We start from the raw sequence: 12,846 nt of genomic DNA, 5'->3' as shown, positions 1-12,846 counted from the left end.
TTTCGGGCCCACTTCTTTGGTTTTTCTCTTGGAAGTTAATTTTCCAAGACTAATTTTATCAGCATTGGTACTTTGCTGCGTATTAGACAAAAGTGCAATGCTACAACTGCATAAGTTTCATACAATGGTATACTATGGTCTAGAGTCAGGCAAAATAGTTATATGAAAATGGCAATAACACATAGTTTTGTCATCAACAATAGATAATTGCCTCACTGATAATGAGCCTTTAAACATGGTGAAATATTGTCAGAAAATCTATGGGGCTGTTTAGTCATGGAAAATTCCATTGTTAGTTTTCCAAAGAATTACAAAGAATCCAGCCTTAAGTTTCAGTTCTGCAACGTTTATATACAAACTGGAAAACAATAAAAAGTTTGGCCACTATTGGCTTGTGGATAATAGTTTACAATTTCAAATTTTCAGTAATTACCAAAAAGGCACCTTGTTTTCCCATTTTCTAAATTTGTATAGGAAAGTTGGAAAATATCTTTTTATTGCTTTCTAGATTTTTGATGTCTTATATAAGTTTTGGAAAATTGGAAAACAAGGTTTGATTTTCTAATTATTTGGAAATCTAGAAATGGAAAATGAAAACTGTTTTCTGCAAGTAAACTAATCCTTTATTCTCTATTTTTCAATACAAATCTAGGAAAACTTAAAAATAAACTGGCATTTTTATAATTATTTTGAAAACTAAAAACAGAAAATGAAAAATTTTTCATAACTAACTGGTCTCTATAGTTCTTGAGAGAATATATGGAATCATTAAAATCAATATTTAGTGCAATGGGAATTTAGTTCTCACATTTCCCATCTTGCTCTTCTTTGGTTGAGATTTTGCATTAGTAATGGGGAGAGAGTTTGTTCCTGTGGAGGAGCAGTGGACTTGGGATTCTCTGTTCTATTTTGCTTACCCTCAGTTCTATCACCTTTTGATCTGTCATAATGCTCATATTTATAGACTAACTTTGTTTTTTTTTCAAAGGATATTTTGTGTCGGGGGTGGGGTAATGGTCTCTTGGAACTTTTTAATTGTAACTACTATTGTTGAAGCCTTGAAGGGACTAAGGAGAAAAACTACCGATCTTTTCCAGCCAGTTGCTAGGGGTGCACAAACAAGATAGCAGGGTCTGGGCTTTGGATTCTAGAGTGGCGAGTCGAATGCACATTTATTTTTGTGTTGTTTTTTTTTCCTTGCACATTTGGAGAAGGGCTTTTTGGTGCTTTGGGGAGCATTGGGTGCGTACTTAAGTGGAAAGTTTTTTTCTTTGGAAGTTTTAAGGATTTAGATAGTGGAGAGGAGGGAAAAATACTTGCAGATGTGCTATTTTTTTTTCCAGGTGGTGTTTTTTGTTGGAGCAGAACTCTAGAATCTTCAACAGGGCAGGTGAAGTGTTTTGATTTGGTTTGTAGTAGAATTCTCCTTTTTGGCTTGCTTTTGGTGCTTTGCAATTGTTTGTTTAAAGGATGGTGGCTGGTTGAAGCACAAAGAGATTGAAGGGCTTTGTTACACTAGCATTTGACTCTAGTTTTCTCTTTTCTTATCGTAAGAGGGCACACTGTTCTCATTTGTTGTACTTTTCTTCTGTTTTGGTAAAAAAATTCTATTTTATAAAAAAAGGACATGATCAGTTGGCCTCTGAAGATATGGGAGCTCGTCTATGCTTACTATTACAATGATATGATGATTTCAAATCATTCTGTTTTCAATCCCCCCTTCTACCAAATTCCCTCCAAAATAATTGGAGCATTTTGAGAGTCATGAATTTTGTAGATTTTATCCATTGGAATTGATTATTTCGCTTAGGTGCTAGCCAATTTTTTTGTTCTTTTTTTGTTATGCTCAGTGTTCTAACCATCCACAAAATTGTTCTGATGCAGTGTGAATTTATTCTAGTTTTTTATTTTTGGAACACTCAATTTAACTGGGAAGCTGTAACATTGCAAGTATCTGCTGTGATTTGCACATTGTTTTGATAGAAAGAGAGTTACATCAAAGAGAGAAAAAGGATCCTAGGAAGGAGGATAAGACATCGTACTATTACTAAGAAGCAGAATAACTAGAAACCAAGATGAAAGCTGAAGTAAGAAAAAGATAAAAAGGGCATCACTCTTAAGCTTTCCAATCATGCTAAAGATCTGTTAAACAAAACTCCCAAAAACAGTGGAGGCATGAGTCCGTGAGAAAGCAAGAAAGCCATTCCTCCCCCTAGGTAAATTCAGAGTGAAAAAAATTGATCCTAATTCCTTACAAATCCAAGCATCCCTATAACTATCAACACCACATCACAGAGAAGGCTGCACACCTCCATAACCTCTTAGATCATTTATATCCCTTCCAAGACCACTGAGATATCTGAAGAGATTGACTCATTGTTTGTTGCAGCTCAGAAGACCCTGCTGGGTTCCTTATATTCAAAGAGATTGGGAAAAAGAGGATTTAAGAGGTGTGAACTAGTAATAAAAAACCTTTGGGCAGTTACAGAAAGTTGGACACTCACAGGGACTTAAAAAGTTCGGAATGTTCTTTAAATTACGAAAAAAAAATTAGAAAGATTCTCAGATATGGTGGAGTCGAGCAGCAGCTGGGTTCATATTGTTAAATCATGCTAAGGAAACTCATATCTTGGAACATGAGGGGCTCAAGGACAGATTTAAAAGGAGTCTAATCAAGTCCTTTCTCAAGTATTGAAGAGGCGATATTGTTTGCTTGCAGGAAACTGAAGTGGAGATGATGGACCAGTTCCTAGTCAAAGATATTTAGGGCTAGGAGGCATGCAGTTGGGTTTCCCTTGGAGCTAAGGGTAGTGCAGGGGGTATTCTGGTCTTGTGGAATCTTATTGTAGTGGAGTTGCTGGATCACTCCTTTAATTCCTACTCCATTTCTTGTTTGTTTAAGAATCTGGACAATTACTTTTTATTTATGGCCCAGTTGAAGGGCCCTTTAGACATCTGAAATGAGCTCTTGAAGATTAGAAGCCAGTGGTTGCTCCTTGGATCATTTTAAGAGATTTCAATATAGTGGTTTATCCTCCTAAAAGAAGTGGGAGTAGCGCAGAAAATAGTTGCATTAGGGAGTTTCTGGACTTTATCAATGAGAATGTCGTCATCGATCTTCTGCTATTTTGTGGCACTTTCAATTGGCCCAACTCTAAAGGGCCGCCTTCTTTCTCGAGGATTAACAAGTTCTTAATTTTGGTAGATTGGGAAACTAGCTTCCTCAAAGTTACTCAGATCCTTAGATCACTTGGTTCATCTTGGATCACTTTCCGATTCTCATTGACACAGGAAGAGTTAAATGAAGGCCATCTTTTCTTCACTCTGAAAACATGCGGCTCAAGTACGATGGTTTTGAGGACCTAGTTAAACTTTGGTGGTCTATGCTTCACATTGAGGGGAAAGGTAGCTTTGTGCTAGCCTTGAAAGTGATGGGGTCAGAAGAAAAGCTAAAAAAATGTGGAATAGAAGCTCCTTTTGAAATATTCACACACAAAAAAAAAGAAAGCGCTGTTCTTAATTGCATTGAGGAGTTTGTTGAGCAGGAGCTAGGTCAAGGGCTTAGCCCCTGTTTGGGAGCACTTGGAAAAGTGCTTGTTACACTTATCACTTAAAATAAGTACTTAAACAAAAAAATGGTGTTTGGCTTGCATTGCAAGAAGTGCTTATTGCAAAAAAAATGGTATTGTACAACCACTTTTAAAGTAGTTTTTAAGTGAATTTGGGGAAGCTATCCCATATTTCTTTTTGCCCACTTAAAAGTGGGCACTATACGGAGGTGGTGGCATTTTGTAATTATAAATGAATTCAGTGGCAAATTTGTAATATATAAAAGTTTTCCTTTCCACTCTCTTTCTCCCTCTCTTTGTACAGCTTGCCTCTGCCCTTTAGTTGTCTCTTTCCCTCTCTCCCTCCCTTCCTCCCACCTTCCTTGTGCCCTACCTAGATCGCAGCGACCAACATCATTGGGACTGGTTTGCACCAGCTGTGGACTGGTGGTTTCCAAATCTTATTGAATGCTGCCAGCACTGCCACTGCCACTCTCTCCTCCTTTGTGAGCAAAGTGAATCTGAATAGTGTGGACATTTCAAACGAGGTGAAGCAGCTGGAGTAGGCTGTGACAGTGATGCGGAAAGTGGGGACAGAGATATGGCGGTGCTAATGCAGAGACGCAAGTGGAGCTCCATCAAAAGGTGGAGGGGAGGCCAGAGGTGGAGACAGACCTGCAGGAGACAATGGCCGATTTGGAGAAACACAAGAGGCCATCAAGCTTATGATTCCCAACTTGCTGCTCTCAGTGCCGGTGAGATTGTGGAGAAGTCCTTCCTCTGTGAACTTTTTTCTTAGGGGTTAAATTTCTAAATAGGGAAGGGGAGCTTAGGCGCAATGGTAAGGTTATTGCCGTGTGACTTTGAGATCACGGGTTCGAGGAGTGGAAATAGCCTCTTGCAAAAATGCAAGGTAAGGCTGTGTACTATAGACCCATTGGGTCAGCCCCTTCCCTGGACTCTGTATACGTCGGAGCTTTGTGCACTGGGCTGCCCTTTGTTTTAATTGGGAAACAAACTTCTTTTTTTTTTGGGAGGGGGAGGAGGAGGGGGGCAGCGCCCGGGGGGGGGGGGGGGTGGGGAATGATCGAATGTTATGAAGTTAGAGGCAGAACATCTGAAATTTATGTTGTATGAAATTTATAATAATGAATAATTTAATATAAATTAATATGATAGTCATATGTTATAAATACACATCAATAACAAGATTAGTGTAAGTTAAATAATAATCTTATGTTGTTTTACTTAATAGAGAATATTTAAATGTTAATTAAAAATATTAATTAAAATTTGATTAGAAAATATTAATAATTTAAATTAAAAATATTATTTACAAAGTAATAATAAATTATTTTATTATGTGTTATAAACATATTAATTATTGATCTGACATATCATTAAAATTCGTACAGCACTTGTAACAAAATGAGTATCCAAACACCACTTATTTATCAACACTTATAATTAGCACTTATTTTACATACAACTAAACAAAACTTTTTACTTTCAGCACTTATTATCATCAGCACTTTTCCAATTCAACACTTTAAAAAAAGTGCTTCTCCATAAGTGGTTCCAAATGTCCCTTAGTGCTGTTCGGAGGGCCTTAAGAGTGTCACTCAAGAAGGAATTTACAGAGGTTATCTGCCTTGAAGAGATTTTCTGGAGATAGAAATCTAGAGCCTTATGGCTCGAGGAGGGTGATCAGAACTCTAGATTCTTTCACTGGGCTGTGCATACTCACTGCAAACTGAACACCTTATCCGTTGGGGAGAACGCTTTGACAGGAGAGAGGAAATTTGAAAGGGCATTTCTGATTTTTATGAAGTTCTCTATTTTGAATCTTAAGTGTGGGGATTAGTGGTGGATGAAATCAATTTCCGATCTCTTAGCTCTTCCACTGTGGAATGGCAAGAGAGACTATTTGAAGAAGCCGAAATCCTTCAAGCCATTAGAGATTGCAGTGGGGACAAAGCACCTGGCCTGGTTGGTTTCTCTACAGCATTCTTTCAAACAAACTTGGGCACTTTCAAGCAGGATATTCTCAACACCTTTGAGGAGTTCTTGCGATCAGTTAGATTTGTGAGCAGTACTAATGTCTCTTTTGTAACCATGATTCTTAGAAAGTTGGGGCTGCAAATATCAAGGATTTTTGTCCATTCAGCTTTGGTGTAGCTGGATTACTCAATGCATCGATACTCCAAGCTTCTTAGTGCTCATAAATGGCTGTCCATCTGATTTCTTTCACTACTCTTAGAGGCTTGAGACAAGGGAATCCTGCCTCTTCGTTTTGTTTGTCTTGGTGATGGAGGTGCCGAGCCTTATGGTGAAGAAAGCTACCAAAAGAGGGCTTCTTAAAGGTCTTAAGAGTGGGCAAGAATGAGAGGTCCATGAAAGTGTCACATCTTCTCTTCATGAGTGATACCATCATTTTTTGCAAAAGTGACCACCTCCACATCCTCAATCTTCAATGCATTTTGGTAGGGTTTGAGGCTGTCTCAGTCTTGAAAGTGAATCTTGGAAAAAGTGAGCTTATTCCAGTTGGTGAAAGCAAAGGGGGGCCTTCCCTTCCTGGCTTTGTGGGTTGTAGATGGGAACATTCTCCATTAATTACCTAGGTCTATCTCCCTCTTGGAGCAAACTTAAAAGACAGTATTCTCTTGTTTTGCTGCTCGTTCTTCTAAGGAGGACAGCCCTTGTACTTTTTCGTTTTTTTTTTTTCTCTTTTCTCTTTGGAGGGTGTCTTGCATTCCTTTTGTTGTACCTTGTTTTCTTATCCCAAAAAAAAAAAAAAAAAGGCATGACCCATGCATATAGATGTTGACAAGAAGTCAAACCAACAGCTTGTACTGTGGCAAGTCTAACTATTTATTCTGTATTTGTTTCCTGTTTATTCTTATAAATTTTCTAAATTTTTGTCTTAGTTACACATTGAGACACTCCTCTTGTTTTTTTTTTTTTTTTAAATTTGCTTGCTGCTGCTAACAATTGGTACTATCTTGTGCATTTTTTGTGTGCTTTGGAAGTTTGGGTTTTTTGCATTTTTATGAAGTTTCAGATTATTTGGTACAAGTGTGCAACAATGACTTGAGCAATATTTTGTTTTTATCTATTTTGTTTTCATAGTAACTTTTACTCTTTTTCTGTTCAGCATTTTTACCATGTTCTTGTGTGTATGAGACGGCCTCAAGGAAGAGGTTTGGATTTGGCGAGAAAACATATAGCCTTCTGTTTAGCAGAGCTAGAATGCATTGTTAAATCGGCAGAATTCCTTAGATCTAGTTCATGTGGAACTCGTGAAGATGGTGTTGATTATAGAACGACGGCTTCTTGCAGTGAACCCGTTGGTTTTGATGCTAGTTTAAATTGTAGATTATCTGCCCCAACTCCGCCCCGCGCAATTCAAATCCTCAGTTGGAAAAGGGTGAGATTTCATAGAATTAATTTTAATTTATCACTTAATGCTTTGTTAAGAAAACATTTTTTGCTTCTTATCTGCCAGGCTGTTGAATATTTTAAGAAACTTCTCCATGATCTAGACATTGTATGTTCCCATTCTATGGATACATTGTTAGAAGGTGTTTTGGGCTTTGTGGTCCAATTTCAGAAGTCTCAACCTGATTTGGTTGCAAGAGCTCATCTCCAGGTTCGTTTCTACCATTGCTGTTGCGGTCCCACCCTTTCCCCTCCTCTTTTTTTTTTTTACGGTTTTCATATTTTATTTCTTCTATTTTCCCTTTCTGTTGCTTATTTTTACTTGACTTGTCACTGCCTTTTTTAACAGTGTTTCGATTTCTTTAGTTAGACTTTAGGATTTCCATTCTAGTTATACTGTAAAAATTGGCTCTGATTCTTTGTGTAATTTTTATTCATATCATATTTATGCTTTTAACTTTGTGATATCGAGACATGGTTATTTTATGGTGGATATCACAGTATGTAACTTCAAAAGCTCTTTTCTTTTTTGATAAACAAAGAATTGTATTAGAAGAGGAGAGAAATCAGAATACAACAAAAAGAGAAATGGAAAAAATAAAACAAGTAGAATAAAAAATCCTCCTTTTGCAAGAAACCAGCTAAAAGATCACAGAAAAACAGAAATCAATTCAGTGAAGCAGAGCCAGCCAATCCTGCTGTAAGTCTTCTGAAAAAAGTTGGATCATGTTTCTTTGAATTGTTGAATAGCACAGCCAGTATAGGAGTTTTTTGGTAAGAAGCATTTACTTGATCTAAGGTGAGGGTCAGGGTTGGCTATAGGAATATTTGTACATGCTAATCTTCTGTGTATTGTAGCTGATAAAAATTAAATTTCTTCACCAAATAGCTCTTTATCATTGCTTTTTCCTCTTAATATTATAAATTCATTAATAAACTGTTGGTGAAAAGTACTTAGTGCTGGCAATTCTCTCGCAATTGATGCATTATCCATTTTTACGATAATTGTCTATGTTGCTAATGTTTGGTGTTTTGAAGTTTACTCATGTTAATTTTTTTGATCCATTTTATTTGCTATCTTTTACCAGTGATTAATTAGTACTTTCTCATGATCAAAATTTTGGATTATCTTCTTCCCTGCAACTTATGCACAGCTTCTACTTGTTCAAGATGGGAAACTCTATGGTTGGGATCCAATGTTTGCTGTAATTTCTAGAGCTGCATCATTACCTGAAGTCGTAAAGAACTATAATATTCAAAATAATGAATCTGTTGTACAACTAGGGCAGGTGATGACCTTCATCTTCTCCTATAATTTGATTATGTTCCTTAATTTCTCCATTTCTAGACTCTTTGTCGTGGCATGAATCTAGATCTTTTCAACTTTTGAATATTGTATGCTGCATATTGATTTTAAAGTCTGTGGGATGGTACAGATAAACTCTTTTTTATCAGTTTTTTATTTTTATGAAGCTTAGTTAGCTGTTAGCCCTGATAAGTTTCAACTTTAAAATGCATCTTATGTCAGGCCTGGACAGCTTTGCATGCTTAGTTTCTTGCAGTAGTCATTCAAAACTAATATTTTGCAATGTGGTTATATTATCGCAGTTAGTGATCAATTTACTTAAAATTCTTTGTACAAATGCTGCATGGCAACGGCGTAAGCTTGGGAAAATTCTGCAAGATTGGCGTGTCATATATATGCAGGTTTGTCCTACATATTATGAAATGTGAGTTATTTAATTGACTTCACTGATTCACATTTAACTGTCTCATGCTTTTAACCTCTTTGGTTTTGCTGAGGCATATTTCCTTCTGTCAGTGGATCAATGACATGGAATGCTTTCCTTTTCTGACTATAAGTGAATCGATTTAATTTTTCTCATCAAATTGATTGATCAATGGAACATTCTTCTTACCACCTTATATCAGTCCCATGAGCTCAAGCTTGCAGGCTGGTCATCCAATTTGGCTAGAAAAATAAGAGGATAAACAGAGTTTCACACTTCCATTTAACCTATGGGAGAGTCCAAAACTTAGGATTTAGGCTTATAGTCCTAAAATATTGGATTTATTTTAAGGATAATATGTCCATAGTAAGTTTTGAAGAATCTAGGAGTTTGCTGACCACGGAATTAAAAAATAAAATGCGTTTAAATATTAGAAATCACTGTTGCATCTCATAGTCTTTTTATAAATGTGGGGAGTGTACGATTTTTACTTAAAAGAGTCATTGTTGCCCTTCATAATGGTAGTGCATGCTCCTTAATTCTTACCACCTGTTATACCTGTTCATTATTCTTCCCTTGCTTGCCTGTCCTGTTGAGTCTGGGGATTGCATTCATTTCTGAATAATGCAGTCCTTCACTCAGTCGTATTTGTTTGAATTCCTACTTTTTGTCCTGTCTTAGTGAATTGCTTGTTATTAGATTATCATCTCTCATTCAGTCGTTCTATGAAGCTGGATTACCCACTTCATATTTAGGTTTTTTGGTGCTGGAATTTAATTATTAATGGTAAATTTTCCCTCAAGTCGTGCTTCCTTTCCCTTTCAAAAATGATCCCTTTCTGAAGATTCCTTTTATCCTCAACTGCTCTGTATTTTTTTTTACCAATCACAAACCAAAATAAAAGCATTGGCATGATTAGATGGGAGTGCTTTGGAAATTTATTATTTTAGCAACTATTTGGCTGTAGGGCACAGTTATTTTTAAGTGTGTAGCGATTGTAATATTCTCCTAGGATAAAATGTTCTAACATTTCCTTTTTCTAAGAAGATCTCTTTTGCTGCTCATTGTACTGTTCTCCTTAATGAAATCTCTTTTTTTGATTAAAAACAAATGTTCTGAATTCCAATGTTGGGCCAAGTGTTACCAGCTGGTAATAGCTGAAGCTGAATCAGTAGGTGTCAAAATGTTGTAGAATGCCTGAGAACTGTGTTATGGATATGATTTGCATGGGTATGGGGATTGTTCAGTTCTTGAGGCAAAGTATGTAGCATTGAATCTGCATGGGCGGCTACTGAAATTAACTCTTGCATATGGACCAGTTTTATGTTCTTTGAAATTTTGATTCCTTTCACTCAAAGCCTTATGTGGAAATATGCTGTTCTGTTTCTTTTTCTACTTGGAAATTGGTCACACAGAATACATTCAGCAACACATTCAGTTTGAAATGTGTGAACACATGCTTTGATTCTGAACATGCTTCAGATTCTTTGGAGACTGAACAGACCTAAATATGGAAAGAAAAACAAAACAAAAAATTTTTTCTGGAAGAATCCAAAGGAATGGAATTGAAGTTATCTCCTTAAGAATTTCTTGCTTGCTGTCGGTTAGCTCGTCAAACTCTCTCTTCCTTTATTTTAGAGGATTAAGATCTATTTTGACGGTTGGTTGGCGGTCCTGGCAGAATATTCATGAACCACTGCACTTCATCTTTAGTTTCTCTACCTTGGATTTGCCATGATAGTGTTGAATTAGTAGCCAGACGACTCAAGTAATTCCCAAGCTTCTCTTGGTCATATATGACACCATTATTTTCATAGATGACCATGTTGACTTTTTTGTTAACATTCTCTCTATTTTGCAAATTTTTGAGAGGATCTCTAGCCTTGGAATTAATTTGTGAAAGAGTGCACTTGACCAGTTAATGTTAGTCTTCAGATGGTTTTGGAGCTGACCTCCCTAGCTGTCTATAGTGTTCTAGATTGGCATTTGATCTATATAAGAGTTCCTTTGAGTGGATAAGCCTCATTCATTAGCCTTTTTGTATCTGATGGTGTCTAAGTTAGCTTGGTTGGATGGTTGGAAAGATTTTTTGTTTTCTTTAGGTGGTAGAATAACTCTTATTCAGACTACCCTTTCTACTATTCCACTATATATATAAAATCTCTTTTTAGCATTCTAGGAGGGATAGTTCAAAAACTTGAGAGGACTATGAGGGATTTTCTTTGGTCAGATGTGGGAGAGAGGGGAGAACATGTGGCTAGCTGGGAGGTGGTGTGTAGGTTGGAGGAAGGAAGTGGGTTGGGTCTTAGTAATTTGGTGTCTAAAAACACAGCCTTGTTGGCTAAATGGTTGTGGCAGTTTCCCTTGGGAGGTGACTTCTCTCTTGCACGTAGTAATATAAAGTAAATATGGCTTACAAAATAATAGGTGGGATGCTAATTTGGGGGTTAAAAGCTCTTCTGAGAGTCATTTGAGATTCATTTCCCAGGTTTATCCTTCTTTTCTTACTCATACAAAACTTAATTTGGATATATGTAATCTTATTAGGTTTTGGGAAGATGTTTTGGTTTTTTTGCGGGGGTGGGGGGAGCATTATCTTCGTCCTTTGCTCATTTGTATCTTCTTCCTTCCTTTTATAACGCTGTGATTTCTTCACTTCTTATTCTTGAAAGGTATTCCTTTTCCTGAGATTTTCATTTTAGGAGGGTTTTGAATGATAGAGAAGTGGAGGGCTGAAGAGTTGCCATTATAACCAGTAGAAGTGGTGGTTCAGTTTATCTTTGGATTGTTCGGAAGATTATTTGTGTAATCCTGTCTCTTATCTTACTAAGATTGATGAGGTTTTTCCTATTTGTTGGGGTTTTTGGGAGGCTAAAATTCTTACAAAGATAAAGGTGTTTGTTTTGCTTGTGGCCCTTAATAGAGTTTACACCAACAATCTGCTGTATAGTAGGGGGGGCTTCTAAAACTTTGTCACCGGATATATGTATCATGTGTGGAAATTGTTCAATGGATCTCATTTGTTTATTCATTGTTCTTTTGCAAGGAACTTGTGGAATACTCTTATGGGATGCTGGGAGTCTGGAGAAATACGGGTGTGTACAAAGTTGGTGGATGATCTTTTAACTATTTCTTTTGCTGATTTTGCAAAACGCAAGGATGTTAAAAGGTTGTGGAAGTGTGCTCTTTGTGTTGTGTCATACAGAATTTGGCTGGAAAGAAAAGCTGGAATTTTTTTCTGGCAAGATATTATGAGTGAGATTCTTTGGGATAGGATTAGGTACGTAGCTTCTCTTTGGGCTTATAGTGCAGACTGTTCAAGGGTTGCTGTTTCCTATATTATCCAAGACTGGCTGCTTTAGCACACCTATAGTTGCAGAGCTCGATTATAAAGTTCTTGCAGTTACATTACTTTAATTGGTAAAGAGTAGCTTCAGGACTCACATAATCTGCCTCTTCTCTGTCCTTGCTTAGGGGGCTTGTTTTTGTTTTGGATGTTAACCTGGGAAAAAAATAATTCTCTGTTCAAGTTAATATTTGTGAGGCTGGATGTTTCATTGCTTACCAGTTGGCATACCATGTGAAGAAATTATCAATTATCTCTTGGTCCAGTGTTCCTTTGCCTCTTTCTTCTTCAGTGTTTTTGTGTGTGTGCGCGCGCGCGCGTGTATGTGTGTGGTTTCGTTGGATTGTGTATCAAGTGGATGATCAGATCTTTCCCTCTGAAGAGGTCCAGTTTCTTGCCTTGGCTCCTAGAAGGTCTTGAGTTATATAGCTGATGATCCCACCAGCAGTTTTGGGGTTATCTGGAGGGAATAGTTTCAAGTTTTCTGTTGAGAGGTCTTGTCCAGCAGAGTTGGATTCATATTGCCACACCCCTCCCCTTTTTCTCCCCCTTTTCCAAGGACTTGGGTTCATTTTAGAAATGTGCACTGAAGGTAGCAATTGGCAAAACTTTATGATTCTGCCTCCCCCTCCCCCCCCCCACTTTTTTTAATCTCCTGTGTTCAATCTCTTATGAGGTCTGACATCTTGCCTGACTTGGCATATGAAGATAATTATTAAAGAAATTGCTTCCACACCAAGTTTCAAAATCTTAGAAATAGCTGAAATATCTAGCTTAAAAAATT

The 12,846-nt window shown here is 37.1% G+C and overlaps 1 protein-coding gene across 2 annotated transcripts in view; it reads left to right on the top strand.

Annotated features, from left to right (window-relative positions):
- Positions 1–12,846, top strand: part of LOC131158213 (uncharacterized) — a 46,496-nt gene that overhangs the window by 28,704 nt on the left and 4,946 nt on the right. Inside the window, exons 7-10 of one of the 2 annotated variants that reach the window (XM_058112917.1) lie at positions 6,703–6,975; positions 7,054–7,197; positions 8,141–8,275; positions 8,595–8,693. In XM_058112917.1, coding sequence (XP_057968900.1) covers positions 6,703–6,975; positions 7,054–7,197; positions 8,141–8,275; positions 8,595–8,693 — 651 coding nt within the window. The remainder of the gene's footprint in view (positions 1–6,702; positions 6,976–7,053; positions 7,198–8,140; positions 8,276–8,594; positions 8,694–12,846) is intronic. The other variant, XM_058112918.1, reaches the window with a different exon arrangement.

The sequence above is a fragment of the Malania oleifera genome, chromosome 6 (assembly GCF_029873635.1).
Source record: "Malania oleifera isolate guangnan ecotype guangnan chromosome 6, ASM2987363v1, whole genome shotgun sequence".
Classification (NCBI taxonomy): Eukaryota; Viridiplantae; Streptophyta; class Magnoliopsida; order Santalales; family Ximeniaceae; genus Malania; species Malania oleifera.
Note: the sequence above shows the minus strand (reverse complement) of the source record. Positions and strands in the feature narration are given on the sequence as shown.